Source organism: Microcaecilia unicolor, unplaced genomic scaffold (genome assembly GCF_901765095.1).
Source record: "Microcaecilia unicolor unplaced genomic scaffold, aMicUni1.1, whole genome shotgun sequence".
Taxonomy (NCBI): domain Eukaryota; kingdom Metazoa; phylum Chordata; class Amphibia; order Gymnophiona; family Siphonopidae; genus Microcaecilia; species Microcaecilia unicolor.
Genome location: NW_021963804.1, coordinates 22,313 through 39,370, shown reverse-complemented (window position 1 = coordinate 39,370; position 17,058 = coordinate 22,313). Strand labels below are relative to the sequence as shown.

Here is a 17,058-nt window from a genome sequence, read left to right as displayed (position 1 = left end):
GCATTTTTAGGTATAACTTGTCTGGAATGTTTTTACGTTTGGGGAGCGTGCCAGGTGCCCTTGACCTGGATTGGCCACTGTCGGTGACAGGATGCTGGGCTAGATGGACCTTTGGTCTTTCCCAGTATGGCACTACTTATGTACTTATGTACTAGTACTAGTTGAAGGAAATACTTCAGGCAAGATTGTAATGTCCCAAATAAAATGTTCTCCCTGACAAACATTTAATCCCAAACTAAACTGGTTCAGAAATCCAGACAAACGGGAAGATTGCTAGCCTCCCCTCCCCTTACTTACTAGTGCCCTGGTGGTCTAGTGCCCTCTTCCGCCTTCGGAACAGGAAAGAGCCCCCTCTTTCCTGCCCGGAGCGCTGCCCTGCATGCATCCTTCGTGTTCCTGATCCTCGGAGTCGATTCAAAATGGCCGCCGAGAGTTGACGTGGAGGCTAAGCATTAGCGAACGCTAACTGTGTAGACACCTATAATATTCCTATGGGCGTCTACACGGTTAGCGCACGCTAATTTTTTAGCATGCATTAAAAATACTAGCGCACCTTAGTAAACAGGGTCCTTAGACTGTACCTGTATATAATAAGCAAAGCTCTTTGGTTGTACCACAGAAAGGCAGTATATCAAGTCCCTGATTCTTTACAAAACAGAGAGGATTTTAGAAAATCACAAGTGGGGTCAGAAAGTTAAGGCCCCCTTTTACTAAGGCGCACTCACGTTTTAATGCGCTCTAAAATTCTGGGTGCGCTAAACGTTAGAGACGCCAATGCATTCCTTTGGGCGTCTCTAACGTTTAGCACGCCCACGATTTAGCGCGTGCCAAAAACGTGAGCGCGCCTTACTAAGGATGCCCTAAATTTTTGTTGAGGAGACTTAGGACTATTCAAAATACAGCAATTCATCTTATTTGCCGGTTAGGTAGAGTCAATAGAATTTCTTCATGTAACGAAAAACTTCACTGGTTACCAGTAGAGGCCAGGGTTCTTTTTAAACTTCGCTGTTTTGTCTGTAGGATTTGAAGGGAGAGGCTCCATGCTGTATGCATTCAACGATCAATGTATCGACCTCTATGTGTCATACTCGTAATAATTTAAATCTATCTTCTTATAGAGGCTTTATGTTGAAAGAAATATATTACAGTTTATTCTCATATCAGACCTCTCAAATTTGGAATTCTTTACCAACGTTGGCGAAGAGGATATTAGGGAAGGAGAACATTTTGTCATCCAAGATAAGTAATATCTGGTTATACGCTTTCACTATAAAATTGAGTCTCACCCCATAGGTATTGTGGAAAGGTGGTTATGTAGCTGTTTCGTGAATAGGAAATTTTTTTGAAGACTTATGATTAATGAGGAGTCCTCTTTACTCAGAAAGGTGTGTCCTTTAAGTTGAAGTCTTTTTTTCCCTCCACCAACTCATCATTGAAACTTACAAGATACACCTTCAAATAGCTGGTCTATAATTGTAGAATTAACGCTCTAATATTGATATTGAATTCTACAGATTCCAAATATTGTTAATGTAGAGTCATGTCCAATGAACAAAATGTCAGAGAGGAGAATCCTTTTCCTCCCCAGCCCCTCAGCTCTTTGTGTCACACCGTACTGGCTCCCTCAGGCGAACCCACAGCTTCTTCAGGTCCTGTGGCAGAAATCGGTGCACAATTATTGCTTCCCGGAACAAGCAGATGTCCAGTCGGAGTCCAAATGAATAGAACCGTTTGTCGTGCTTGAAAGGAATCCCTGCAGCCAGTGCCAGGAACCCCAAGTAGACATCATCCAAAGGAAAGACCGGTAATCTCAGAGAGGCGTGATAGAGTGCAGGTATAGACCGTCCTGGCATTATGTAGCCACCACCCGCAGGGAAGAATGGTAGGCGGGGAGAGGAGAGGAGCTCCATAGATACCTGGTTCCTACCCTTCCGGTCCACGGTGAGGTGCATCAGGATATTTCCATGGATGGCTTCGGTCACATTGGGGGTCCTCTGGACGTAACGCACCATAGCATCTGGATTCAGGAACTCGTCATCATCACCTTTCCCCAGAGAGAGAAAAGCAAAGGATGAGGCGATTAGTTGTTTTCAAGAAAGGGTGTTATATAATAACGTTACAACTGGCATTGGTGGACACCTTTTCTTACATACAGGGCCGGTCTTAACAAGTGCGGGGCCCTATGCAGACCAATTTGGTGGGGCCCCATCCTAGCCCTGCCTACCCTAGCCCCGCCCCCACCCTAGCTCCACCCCATTGATAAGATTATTCCATTTTTAGAACATTTTTTTATTTACAAAATTTCAAATAAAGACAAATGAAGCTAAACTTGTACAAAAAAAAAACTGATTGAAATAATAAGCACAATGCTATCATGAAACCTCCCCTCCCCAGAAATTATTCAGTTCAAGTCCACTACAATTAGTAGCGGGCACAAGCCGGGGGTGGATGCCGCGCCGGTGGTGGCGGGAGCGGAGTGGCCGAGCCGCGGGAATGGGGATCATCTCAGGCGACTAAGGCGAGCAGCGGCAGAGGTCGGAGGGAGGCGAGGACGAGCGAGGCAGAGTTGAGGCGCTGCGAGGGGCCCCCTTAGGCGTGCTGTGTGGGGCCCCCTTAGGTGCGGGGCCCTATGCGGTCGCCTCGGTCGCCTCTGCCTAAGACCGGCCCTGCTTACATACATCTTTTCTGCCTACTGTATTAGATATATGGGTATGCCATTGTTTGGACACTCGTGACTTGTGGCTGATAGACTTTTGGCCACTGAATTTTCGGCACCCAAACAGCGGCATCTAAAAGTCCTCTCTCTACTTCTCCCCACACTGACCTCTGGTACTGGTTGACGGAGAGCAGGCCCTGTAAATGTTCACTGCTTTAGAAGGGAGATGTAGGCTGCCCTAAGCAGTGCCGGCGAGGGAGGATGAAACAGGCTTGATGAAGAACCATCCTCCCTCACAGGCACCACCCGGGGCAGCCTGCATCTCTCTTCTGCTCCAAGAACCCCCAGCCAAAGCAGCAAGCAGCCATGGGACCTGTTCAGGGAAGAAGCAGAGAGAGGACTTCTAGATGCTGCTATTTGGCTGCCCAAAATTCCAGCGGCCAAAAGCCTGGCACCCTAACAGCACTGCCCAAACGGTGGTACCAAATCGCCAGCACCCAAAAGTCATGCTTCACAGATATGCACCTTACCCATTTTTAGTGGGACACTGTTTGCGTTGTGAGCACCACATTCGGAGCACTTTAGGACTGCGTTTCCTGCATCTGTTTTATAACAGTGGGTGTGTTCATAGACGCAGCTGTGCATGCATTGGCTCCATACAGGACCCCTGATGAAGGCCATTGTGCCGAAACGTGGCCCGTTCTGGGTTTTGCCTGTATGTGCCATTGACAAATAAATATTTTGGAACCTTAAAATTGTGTGTCCTTGGAATTTGGTATCTTTGGACTTGTGGTTGTGATGACTTTGACTCCTCATTTGGGGTGTCTTTTACTAAGGTGTGCTCACGTTTTTAGCGTGCGCTAAACTTTAGAGACGCCCATAGGAATGCATTGGCGTCTCTAACGTTTAGCTCGCCCACAAGTTTAGTGCACGCCAAAAATGTGAGTGCACCTTAGTAAAGACCCTCTAAGTTTGTTCATATCTAGATGTAATTTTCTATCCTTGTTAGTACATATTTCTAGTTAAATTGTTTTGTATATATTGAGTTTAGTATTCTATCCGTTCCTGCTATAGTGTGGTTTACATCCGGTAATTGAAATCACCCATTATTATATTGTTGCCTGATTTGCCAGCTTTCCTAGTTTCTGTAAACATATTTTCATCTCTTTGTTCTGTCCTTGCAGATGGTAGTAGACCCCTACCAGTATACTCCTTCCCTTCACACCTGGAATTTCTATCTATAAAGGTTCCACACTGCCGTCTGTTTCATGTAGAATGTAGAATGTTTATTTTGTTTGACTCAATTCCCTCTTTAACATGTGGGGGCATAATCGAACAGAGACGACTATCTCTAAGGGCGTCCATCTTTCATTTCGATAATACAGTCGGAGACGCCCAAATCTCAACATTTAGGTTGACCTAAGAGATGGTCAATCTAAATGTTGAGATGGTCGACCTTAGAGATCGGTGACCTCGGTTTTCAACGATAATGGAGGACAGGCACGCACGGAACCCCCCAGCGGCAAGCACCCGGGGTGGACCGCCCCCACCGCCCCCCCTAGGAACGCCACTGAACCTCCCCCCTCCAATTTGATCCATTCTATCATTTCAATATAATTTGTACCCCAATAACACAGTGTCCCAGAGATTGTCCTCTTTCTGAGATGCCTATTACATCTACCTCATCATTTAGTGCTTTATACTGTAACTCTCCCATCTTATTTTTTAGGCTTCTAGCATTTGTATACAGATACTTCAAACTGTGTGTTTTCCTTGCATCTACAAGCTGCTTAGAAGTTGATGGGGGATAATGTACATCCTTTACTCTGCTCCCCCCTTAAACACTCCTGGCTTTCTTTCACCATTGTTGAAACTTCTCTATTGGGATTCCCTAAATGTCCTGTTTTAATCATTATTATTTATTTATTATTTTATTTTATTGCATTTGTATCCCACATTTTCCCACCTATTTGCGGGCTCAGTGTGGCTTACAATACATTGTAAATAATGGAAATACGATTTGTTACAAATCAGTTATGGGTTACATTGTGAGAAGTTAAGCGAAGACAAAGTCAAAGAGTATTGTTAGGGAATAGGACAAGGAAAAGAACAATGGAACAGTAGAAAGAGACAACGGGAAATTGATAGGGTAATAGAACATTAGCAAAAGAACATTTGGTATACCATTTTCTGTGAGTAAAGGTATAAATGTGATAAAATTACGGGGGATGAGAGTTCAGAAGAGAATGTATTCATGGCCCTGTAATGGAAGATTTGCAAGACTGTTTTTCAACTTTTCTCTAACCGACAGTCTGCTTTAAAGTTCCTGTTTTCTGACCGAAACTAATTTTTTTTCTTGCAAAGCAAGATGAAGTCCTGTCTCTGATTTATTTGGTGCAAAAGGGAAGTGGAGCATGTTTAAGGCTCAAGAGATAAGCCATCTGGCCAGTGGCTTGTTTACTTGAAACCAAGAGCATGTGACTACATTATCTTGCACATCTTTGTAATTTTCCATGGCTCTGAAAAAAAAAAAACCTAATAAAAAGGAGAGCTTCGAACAGTGAAGCCAGAAACTCATCTATGGATAGACGTATCGCATAGAAGGACCTTTCCCTGGTCAGGAGACTCCGGCTTTGCTGAAAAAGGGGCTTCTCTCAGCTGATGTAAAAATCCTGGATGATCAGTGATGCATGTACTGTATGTTATCTTTCTTTATTCTCCTGATCAAGAGACTCCTAGCTTCGCTGATAAGGAGGAAGCCTGGATGTAGTAACTGGTGACAAGTGATGTAATGATTGTTTCTTTTTAACTATAGATGGTATTGTTTCTTTTTAGGTATATAGCTTAATCATTGTGCATCTCAGACAATAATGACTTATACGCTCTCCGTTTTGAAGTGAATCTACCTCTAATAAAAAGTCTCATTTACCCAATATGAATCCCAAAGAACCTGCAGTAATTTATTCTCTGAGCAGTCTGTAGCAGTGGCGTAGCTACGGGGGGCCTGGGCCCCCGTAGATTTGTCCCTGGACCCCCCTGCCGACGACCCTCTCGACCCCCCGCGGCGCCGCCGACCTCCCTGCCATTGCCGACCCCCCCCGCCGCTGCCGCCACCACCACCACCCACAACTTTGACCCCCCCCCTGGCAATGACCCTGCCGAGAGTCTCAAACCCTCCCTCCCGCTGCCAACCCTCCCCCACCGCCGCCGCTACCTTTGCTGCAGTGGACCCAAACCCCCGCAGCCGAGGCCCTCTTCTTCCGGTGCAAGGCTTCATTCTGTTTCGGTGAGTCTGACGTCCTGCACATACAACGAAGCCTTGCGCCGGAAGAAGAGGACCTCGGCTGGCAGGGGTTGGGGTCCCCCGCCAGCAAAGGTAGGCGACGGTGGCGGCGGGTTGGCGGCAGGTTGGCGGCGGGAGGGAGGGTTCGAGACTCTCGGCAGGGGGGTGTCAAAGTTGTTGTTGGTGGTGGTGGCGGCAGTGGCGGGGGGGTCGGCAATGGCAGGGGGGTCGGCGGCGCCGCGGGGGCTAAAATGTGCCCCCTCACCTCTGGCTCTGGACCCTCCCACCGAAGTCTGGCTATGCCCCTGGTCTACAGTGATCAGGTAAGCAGGCTGTACTTTTAGAGCAATACAGTTCCCCCCCCCTCCCATTTTCAGATGGAAATGCACTTAACTTTAGGAGCATTAAAGTTGTGTGCATAAATTTAGGCCTGCCATCATTTGCTTAGATTTAAGAGTCTACTTAGAAGCTCTATTTATGTTTTGGACTTCTGAAAGTCCATTCATATCGCATGGACATCTGAATCCCAATTTCATAAAGCTGTGTGTGGACATCTTAAAACTACAGTTTGTCCTTATGGTAAGGGTGTGTGGTCTGGGTGTGTTTTGGGTGGGACTAGGGAGGGGCCAAAACGTAAACATCCAAATCTGATTTCACAAAGGGAAGGGGCGTCTATGTCCAAAAAGATGGATGTTTGTATTTAGACTGGTACCTGGCACATCCAGGCTACAGAACGTTGCACTGATTGAGCAGCTGTCCGCTGAAGGGATTAAGGGAAATCATGCCCCAAATCCCCCATGGGTTGCTGTCCACCCCAAAGGCAAAACTGGAAAGGGATATCGAGTTCTGGGACAGTTTGAGGAACTATGGAGGTTCTTGTTACTAAATGACTACAGTGATCTCCATGTGGAGTGGAGGAATAGCCTAATGGTTAGTGCAGTGGGCTGAGAAATAGGGAATATGAGTTTAAATCACACTGCAGCTGTTTGTGATTTTTTTTTTTTTTTTTTTAATGTGAACCCTCCAGGGACAGAAAAATGCCTACTGTACCTGGTAGATTCTCCATCTTTCTCCTTTTTATTTAATGAGTTTTCATTCACAATTACCATGGGATTTCCCCCCTCTTTTAATGGACTCTACCAGTGTTCCTAGTCTGGTCATTACAGCAACTCTCCCGGGGTGAGAAAACCATACACAAAGGTTCCTTCTAGAACCTTCTATCAAGGGTTATAAATCCAGATGCCGCCCTAAATGATGACCATAAATCCATCTTCTGCTATCACCCATTTTCTGCTGGGGGAAGAGGGGGGGGGGGGGGAGAGGAGAGGGGCTGTAATTTCTACCTGTTCTGCATTCTAGCCCCAGATAACCCAAGGTACGAATCTTCTGTCCTCAAAATGAATCAAAATTTAACTGGGCCACTAACTGCTTGAGTAAATAACCTGCCACCCTTCTGGACAGAGCTCAGATTTGACAAGAGCTTTAAAAAAAATCAATTCCTAATCAGGGTACAGAGCACTTGAGGGGCCGCCTACTTCCAGCTCAGTTTAGATCAAGTGACCTGAGAATAACAGTTCCTCTCCCCTCCCCCCCTCCTCACCCTCCCAGGAAACACTTATATGTGACCGTCTCTGGAAACATATGACATAAGTCAACAGACTGAATATTCGCAGAGAGCTGGTCAAGTGCTATTTAACCGGCCAGGAGCCGTTCCTGGCCGGTTAAATAGCGTTGAGAATTGGTCGGTATAATGCCTGTAGCCGTAGATACTGAACAACTATTGAATGATAAAGACCAAGGTTGGATTTTTTTCCCTCAAAACTCTTTATCCAATGGAGTTGAATTCAGAACTGGAATGGTGGTCTCTGATTTGATTGGCCAATGTGATGTGTTCCACAACCAATCGGATTGGGCAATATGTTAGTCAGCTGAGTGGCATTTAAATGTTGGAGTCTCAAAGAAATGCTGCGGCCATTTTCTCTGTATGGGAGAAGTATCCACTTGCTGGAAATGTGAATTATTGTTAGACAGAGTGTTATATTAGTCAGTTATTTTTGATTATAAAATATAGTCTCTCACACACACACACACACAAACACAAGGATTGACTCGGGCTGCTCATACTGCAGCGGGACATGTTTATCCACTCCTACCATAGCTGAGATAATATTTAACCATCTCTCTGACCTCATGTGCAACTTTCTTCAATCAGTCACCTAACTTTTGAACTCTTCTGTCTTACCTATCTATGGGGTATGTTTACTAAGGCATGTTAGCATTTTTAATGCACCTGTAAATTTAAGGCGCGTTAAACACTAACGCTCCTATATATTTCTATGGGCATGTTAGCGTTTAACGCATGTAAGCCATTTACGTGTGTTAAAAACGCTAACACACCCATAGCGCCGCTTAGTAAACATAGGCGTATATGTTCCATCTTTGCTTTACCCTTCACTATCAATTATAATGTTCTATTACATAATGTGTTGACATTGTAAGTAGTATACCATGCCATACTTTGTACTGTTAGTTGACTATATTTACTGCTGTAATTGCCTATTGCTCAGGTTTGGTCTATTCTTACTGTACACCGCCTTGAGTGAATTCCTTCAAAAAGGCGGTAAATAAATCCTAAATATAAATAAATATAGTCCACTTGAGTAGACTTTGAATATGTTGCGTTCATTTCTAGTGAACCTCTTCCCTGAGGTACATACGACACCTGGCCCTGTCGGTGGAGGTTCTCTCAGCGTGCGATCAGCTATATTTTGAACATTTTGTTGGACTGTTCTTAAAAGCCATAATCATAAAAGTTTTTGAATCAAGTGGAGTTTTCTTAGAAAAATTGAAAAAAATATGGATCGATAAAGATTTGCACATCACTGCTTTCTGAAAGCTGTAGAAGCAGCGTTGGTACTGTCAATTCTGATGATCCTTCCAAGATTTGTAACAGAGTGGACACCCCGGAGAGAGTGGACAACATGAAAAAGATCTGCAGAAGCTAGAAGAATGGTCCAATGTTTGGCAATTAAAATTCAAGGCAAAGAAATGCAAAGTGATGCACTTAGGGAGTAGAAATCCATGAGAGACCTATGTGTTAGGGGGGAGAGTCTGGTATGTACAGACGGGGAGAGGGATCTTGGGGTGATAGTATCTGAGGATCTGAAGGTGATGAAACAGTGTGACAAGGCGGTGGGCGTAGCTAGAAGGTTGCTAGGGTATAGAGAGAGGTGTGACCAGCAGAAGAAAGGAGGTGTTGATGCCCCTGTACAGGTCAGTGGTGAGGCCCCACCTGGAGTTTTGTGTTCAGTTTTGGAGGCCGTATCTTGCAAAGGATGTAAAAAAAATCAAAGCGGTGCAAAGAAAAGCTACAAAAATGGTATGGGATTTGCATTACAAAATGTATGAGGAGAGACTTGCTGACCTGAATATGTATACCCTGGAGGAAAGGAGGAACAGGGGTGACATGATACAGACGTTCAAATATTTGAAAGGTATTAATCCGCAAACGAACCTTTTTTGGAGACAGGAAGGCGGTAGAACTAGAGGACATGAAATGAGGTTGAAGGGAGGCAGACTCAAGAAAAATGTCAGGAAGTATTTTTTCATGAAGAGAGTGGTGGATGCTTGGAATGCCCTCCCACGGGAGGTGGTGGAGATGAAAAAGGTAACGGAATTAAAAAATGCGTGGGATAAACATAAAGGAATCCTGTTCAGAAGGAATGGATCCTCAGAAGCTTAGCGGAGATTGTGTGACAGCGCTGGTGGTTGGGAGGCGGGGCTAGTGGTTGGGAGGCGGGGCTAGTACTGGGCAGACTTATACGGTCTGTGCCCTGAAAATGGCAGGGACAAATCAAGGTCAGGTATACATATAAAGTAGGGTCCAAGAAAACAAAGGGGCAGACGATCTGCAAACTCCAAGATGGAAACTGTACAAAGCAGATCGTAGATAAACCAAAAAATATATTTATTGATATAGTAAAAATCAAATAAAATATGCATACAGTGGATAGCCCGACACAGGCCGTGTTTCGCCCAACTGGGCTGCTTCAGGGGCTAGAAAAATGTTTCCTCACTACCAAGCACGGGATATGCTTTGGAAAGAGCAAGTGTATGAACAGAATCTTTAAAAAAACGGCTCATTCAGAGATACAAAAGCAAAGGATAGATAAACTTAAATAAAAGGAGTTAAATCCCAAGCCGTGACGCTGTGATACTACCACGGAGGTTCACGGCTTGGGATTTAACTCCTTTTATTTAAGTTTATCTATCCTTTGCTTTTGTATCTCTGAATGAGCCGTTTTTTTAAAGATTCTGTTCATACACTTGCTCTTTCCAAAGCATATCCCGTGCTTGGTAGTGAGGAAACATTTTCTAGCCCCTGAAGCAGCCCAGTTGGGCGAAACACGGCCTGTGTCGGGCTATCCACTGTATGCATATTTTATTTTGATTTTTACTATATCAATAAATATATTTTTTGGTTTATCTACGATCTGCTTTGTACAGTTTCCTTCTACATATAAAGTAGCGCATATGAGTTTATCTTGTTGCGCAGACTGGATGGACCATACAGGTCTTTTTCTGCCATCACCTACGAAGTTCACATATAAATACTGAAACTGAAAAAAAGAAAGAAAATTATTTGGAGAGTGTGATAAAATACTGATGACAGATGTCTCGACATGTTTTTCACTCTGCTAGTATATTGCAGTTAAATAATTGGGTGCCTGGGACTGACTTTATTTCATTTTGTATGTCCCTGCATGATAGAAAATAATTTGTCCGTTTCATTGGATGTAGCCACAGATAAACACGGGGTCTCAAAATTACTTGAAATGGTGACATATCTAGCAAACTTTGTATTTGGATCCTCTGAAATATGTTCACCCATGAACTGATCGAGCAGGAAGATCACTGAATGAACTGTTTTTTCCTGCTCCAGCAACAGAATGAATGGTAGTTTGGGGTTTGTTGAAATATGACCATATTTCAACTAACTTAAAGCGATTGAGATAGCTGCCAGTTGCATTGAGGGTGGAATTCAAATTGTTGGTGTTAGTTTACCAAGTTTTGTTTCATGACACTACTGTGTATTTGAAGAATGCTATTGAGCAGTATGCACTACAGAGACAGACGAAGAAATTCGGTTGTGCCTTCCTTGAACTGCTTTTGATTGGATGTGACCAGAAAAGGAACTTTTTTTTTTTAATGCTGGGCCTCTTGAATGAAATAAATTGCCATCTGGACAGAAACATCAAACCCATTTAAGTGTCAATTGAAGGCACATTTGATGTGTCTGGCTTTTTATGTTACTGCTGGTTAAGTTTAAGGTTGTGCTTGAGATCTTCCTTCTGCCTGCTCATGGACTATTTATTTATTTGGATTTTGCTCACACCTTTTTCAGTAGTAGCTCAAGGTGAGTTACATTCAGGTACTCTGGATATTTCTCTGTCCCAGGAGGGCTCACAATTTAAGTTTGTACCTGAGGCAATGGAGGGTTAAGTGAGACTTCCCCAAGATCACAAGGAGTAGCAGTGGGATTTGAACCGGCCACCTCTGGATTGCAAGACCAGTTCTCTAACCACTAGGCCACTCCTCCACTCCGGAATCTTACTACTCTTTGAGATTCTGCATGGAATCTTGTCACTCTTTAAGATTCCAGAATCTTATCTATTTAGATTTTGCTCACACCTTTTTCAGTAGTAGCTCAAGGTGAGTTACATTCAGGTACTCTGGATATTTCTCTGTCCCAGGAGGGCTCACAATCTAAGTTTGTACCTGAGGCAACGGAGGGTTAAGTGACTTGCCTAAGATCACAAGGAGCAGCGGTGAGATTGGAACTGGCCACCTCTGGATGTCAAGACCGGTGCTCTAACCACTAGGCCACTCCTCCTTGAGTTTGTAATGTTTTGTTGTATTTTTAGGTCTGTGTGATTTATGTATTTTATGTCTGTATATTTCGTACCGCACCCTGGATAAGGTTATAAATAATAAATCTAAATCTAATAGTATACTAGACTCAAGGGAAGGTGACATATCACATTGCTAGATGAGCTGAAGGCCTTACTAAGGGAAGCCCCAGTGCTGGGGTTCTGTGACGCCAGTGCTGACCTTGTGGTTCAATATGATACAGGCCAATATCGTTTATAGTAACATACGTGGAGGGGCATAATTGAACGCGAACGCCAATCTCCATGGGCGTCTATCTCTGAGAACGGGTATGTGAAGGGGCGGGTCAAACCATATTTTTGAAAAAAAATGGGCGTCCATCTTGTTTCCGATAATACGGTTTGTGCCAGCTAAATGCATCGGATTTGTGCGGATTTGAGCTGGAGGGGTTTCATTTTTCAGCGATAATGGAAAACGAAGGCGCCCAGCTCAAAACGAACAACTCCAAGGCATTGGGTCGTGGGAGGGGCCAGGATTCGTAGTGCACTGGTCCCCTCACATGCCAGGACACCAATCAGGCACCCTAGGGGCACTTTTACAAATTAACAAAAAACAGTAAAAGAGCTCCCAGGTGCATAGCACCCTTCCCTTGTGTGCTGATCCCCCCAAATCCCCCCCAAAACCCACTGCCCACAAGTCTACACCATTACCATAGCCCTAAGGGGTGAAGGGGAGCACCTACATGTGGGTACAGTGGGTTTTGGGGGGGGTTGGAGGGCTCAGCATTAACTAGCACAAGTGTAACAGGTGGGGGGGATGGGCCTGGGTCCACCTGCCTGAAACCCACTGCACCAACTATCAACTGCTCCAGGGACCTGCATACTGCTGTGATGGAGCTGGGTATGACATTTGAGGCTGGCATATAGGCTGGGAAAAAAGTTTTTAAAGTTGTTTTGTTTTGGTGGGAGGGGGTTAGTGACCACTGGGGGAGTCAGGGGAGGTCATCCCTGATTCCCTCCGGTAGTCATCTGGTCATTTAGGGCACTCTTTGGGGACTTGTTTGTGAAAAAAAAGGGTTAAAAAAAAGTGCCCTAAATTCTCGCTAAAAACGGCTATTTTTGTTCCATTATCGGTGAAAGCTGCCCATTTCTGTTCAGCCGATAACCACGCCCCAATCCCGCCTTCACCACGCCTCCGACACGCCCCCATCAACTTTGGCCATTTCCGCGATGGAGTGCAGTTGAAGACGCCCAAAATCGACTTTCGATTATACCGATTTGGGTGCTCACGGGAGAAAGACGCCCATCTCCCGATTTGGGTCGAAATATGGCCGTCTTTCTCTTTCGAAAATAAGCTGGATAGTAACATAGTAGATGACGGCAGAAAAAGACCTGCAAGGTCCATCTAGTCTGCCCAAGATAAACTCATATGTACTACTTCTTGTGTATACCTTACCTTGATTTGTATCTGCCATTTTCAGGGCACAGACCGTAGAAGTCTTGCCCAGCACTAGCCCCGCCTCCCAATCTCAACTAAGCTTCTGAGGATCCATTCCTTTATCATTTAGTATTTTACTGTACTGTAGCTTTTTGCACTACAAAAATATAATATTCAATCAAAACAGTTACTAAAAGAACTCCATTTAAAATAGGAAAGAAAACTAATATGCCTTTTCTACAAGAGAAGCAGTAAGCAACATCCCAATACATATATATCAAACACACCAAATCAGACAGGTAATACAGTTGCAATTCCAGTTGCAAGGTTTAGTGCCAAAAAAACCTGAGTTGTCGTTACGGACCAAATGCTAATTGAAAGAAATGTGTCTTTAAAGCAGTACGGAAAAGAAGGTAAGACTTTTCCAGTCTTGGTTGCGGCAATGAGTTCCAGAATGCTGGTGACGGGAAATAGAAAGCCGACGCTCGTGTAGATTCCCATCTCTAGAAGGTGATGGTAATACCAGTCTATTATCAACAAGTGAGTGCAGAGTGCGAGCGGGTGTACAAGGAATGGTTAAGGCAGCAATATAAGACGGAGTTAGATTAAGGAGAGCCTTATGTATCAAGGTTAAGACTTTAAGCTCAATCCTGAATTCAATGGGAATCAAGTGTAGGCGCTGAAGAAGAAGAGTGACCCTATCGTACTTAGATACACGACAAATTGTACGAGCTGTAGCATTCTGTATTGTTTGTATTCTTTTTAAATTGGCCTTTGTAACACCAGCATAAATAATGTTACAGTAATCGTAACGTGTAGCAATATATGTACACAATGAATCCAAGTCCAACAATGAAGGGACCTCCCTTTTGCAAAATGGAAGTCTTCTTGCACATGCATCCCATGTGTAACCTGTCTAGTATATTTAGATAGGCAGAATATAATTGTTTTAATTAAATATAGTGAGACATCTATCAGGCTCATTTTCAAAAGAGAAGGACACTCAACTTTCGACACAAGTCGGCAGATAGGCGTCCTTCTCACAGGGTCGCCCAAATCGGCATAATCGAAAGCTGATTTTGGGCATCCCCAACTGCTTTCCATCGCGGGGACCACCAAGGGCATGTCGGAGGCATAGCAAAGGCGGGACTTGGGCGTGCCAAACACATGGGCATCCTCGACCCATAATGGAAAAAAAGGGCGTCCCTGACGAGCACTTGGATGACTTTACCTGGTCCTGTTTTTGTTACGGCCAAGCCACAAAAAGGTGCCTGAACTGACCAGATGACCACCGGAGAGAATCGGGGATGACCTCCCTTTAGTCCCCCAGTGGTCACTAACCCCCTCCACCCTCAAAAAATTTTTTTAAAATATTTTGTGCCAGCCTCTATGCCAGCCTCAAATGTCATACTCAGGTCCATCACAGCAGTATGCAGGTCCCTGGAGCAGTTTTAGTGGGTGCAGTGCACTTCAGGCAGGCGAACCCAGGCCCATCCCCCCCATAACTGTTACACTGGTGGTGGTAAATGTGAGCCCTCCAAAACCCACCCGAAACCCACTGTACCCACATCCAAGTGCCCCCCTTCACCAGTAAGGGCTATGGTAGTGGTGTACAGTTGTGGGTAGTGGGTTTTGGGGGGCTCAGCACACAGGGTAAGGGAGCTATGTACCTGGGAGCAATTTCTGAAGTCCACTTCAGTGCCCCCTAGGGTGCCCGGTTGGTGTCCTGACATGTCAGGGAGACCAGTGCACTACGAATGCTGGCTCCTCCCATGACCAAAGGGCTTGCATTTGGTCGTTTCTGAGATGGGCGTCCTTGGTTTCCATTATCGCCGAAAATCAGAAACGACCAAGTCTAGGGACAACCATCTCTAAGGACGACCTAAATTTTCAGATTTGGGCATCCCCGATCATATTATCGAAACGAAAGATGGATGTCCATTGTTTCGATAACACGGGTTTCCCCGTCCCTTCGCCGGGACATTTTGCGAGGACGTCCTCAGCAAAACTTGGCGTCCCTTTCGATTATGCCCTTCCACATGTACCAGTACAGTCAGTAGAACTTAATGAATGTATAGTGCTGCTGAATACACAAATCATTTAAAACATCTAGATTAGAAGTTTCAAATTATTCCCTTGATGCCCCACTGAAAATTGACTTCAATTAAATGCACACGTGGATTTTATAAAATATGAAAATTATGCAAGAACAATTCCACATGCAAAGCCAAGCTTCAAGTCTAATAGGTGCATATATCAGAACGAAACCCCATCTACACCTAAATTGTGCCACCAGGAACACCTACATGCAGATCACCTAAAAGATGTAGACGCACATTTAATTGTGCAATTTTATAAAAACCATTTTCTGTGCACAAAACATGCTTTAGATGCCGAAAATGCTTTATGAAATTACTGCCAGAATGAGGAAAGGATAACGAGGTTAGGGCTCTTCAGCTTGGAAAAGAGATGGCTGAGGGGGAGGGGATATGATTAAGGTCTGTAAAATCCTGAGTGGTGTAGAACGAGTGAAAGTGAATTGATTTTTCACTCATTCAAGGAGTACAAAGACCAGGGGGACACTCAATGAAATGACATCGAACTTCTTTTAAAACAAATAGGAGGAAAATTTTTTCACTCAACGAATAATTAAGCTCTGGAACTCGTTGCCGGAGGATGTAGTTAGCATATCTGGGTTTAAAAAAAGGTTTGGACAAGTTCCTGGAGGAAAAGTCTAGAGTCTGTTATTGAGATGGACATTGGGGAAGCCACTGCTTGCCCTGGGATTTGTAGTATGGAATGTTGCTACTCTGAGATTCTGCATGGAATCTTATCACTCTTTAGGATTCCAGAATCTTGCTATTCTTTGCGGTTCTACATGGAATGTTGCTACTCTTTGAGATTCTGCATGGAATCTTGTCACTCTTTAGGATTCCAGAATCTTGTTATTCATTGGGGTTCTACATGGAATGTTGCCACAACTTGGGTTTCTGCCAGGTACTTATGACCTGGCTTGGTCACTGTTTGGAAAACAGGATACTGGGCTAGATGGACCATTGGTCTGACCCAGTATGGCTATTCTTATATTCTTATGTAATGTACTTGTGTGCCCAAGTTTAGGTAATTTTCTAAACATAAAGCGACACTGACAAACAAAAAGGGTCAACGTACCTTTAAAATAAACTCTCCTCCTTGCAGTGGTGGTGCAGCCACTCCAGGAAACACCGTTCCTTCAGAGCAAGATTGTGGTGGTTCTCGGTGAAATCCCACATCAGGATATCCTGAAAATCTTTGGCTTCCTTCATCACCGCTCTCATGGTATCATTATTGGTCACCGTCCCCAGCAGGTACAGTGGTTTCACTTTGTAAGTGTACATGAGGCGCTCATAGGCCCAGTTGTTGCGATGGACTTCCCGGCGGTCAGCAAATGTAGCATGTGACTTTATGGCGATAACAAACAAGGGCTCCTCATGGCCTATCCGACAGAACTCCTCCATATCGATCAGCAGCTGACAGGTGTAGCTCTGCAGATAGAAGTAGTCCTTCTCGTACTGGCTCAGGTTGAGAGTGTACGTGTAGGCCTTGTCACGTAGGGTCACCGTCTCCCGGAAAGTAAGGTATGGCTCAGCAGTGGTTGGTGCTGAAGACAGTGACTTGTTTGTAGGTAGGGTATGAGTCTCTGAGTAGAAGGTCTTGGGCACCCTTATCAACTGAGAAATCTCTTTAAAGATAAAGCCACAGAGGAAGCTGCAGAGCACAACCAGGGTGGCCTTCAAGTATTTGGCCATTTTCC

The 17,058-nt window shown here is 44.5% G+C and overlaps 1 protein-coding gene across 1 annotated transcript; it reads right to left on the bottom strand.

The window, feature by feature from the left end:
* Window positions 1-1,583: 1,583 nt before the first annotated feature.
* LOC115459649 (acetylgalactosaminyl-O-glycosyl-glycoprotein beta-1,3-N-acetylglucosaminyltransferase-like) lies at window positions 1,584-17,058 on the bottom strand. The gene is made up of 2 exons (XM_030189454.1): window positions 16,446-17,058; window positions 1,584-2,055 (listed from the first exon to the last, which is right to left on the bottom strand). Exons 1-2 carry the CDS (start codon window positions 17,051-17,053, stop codon window positions 1,593-1,595), a joined length of 1,071 nt encoding a protein of 356 aa, XP_030045314.1. The 5' UTR covers window positions 17,054-17,058; the 3' UTR covers window positions 1,584-1,592.

What these genes read in the sequence shown, in the direction of transcription:
- LOC115459649 (XM_030189454.1), bottom strand. Translation starts at nt 17,053, where the DNA reads ATGGCCAAATACTTGAAGGCCACCCTGGTTGTGCTCTGCAGCTTCCTC. An exon ending in CACTGCAAGGAGGAGAGTTT is followed by an intron (nt 2,056 to 16,445) that starts ATTTTAAAGGTA and finishes TGCTTTTCTCTC; the next exon opens with TCTGGGGAAAGGTGATGATG.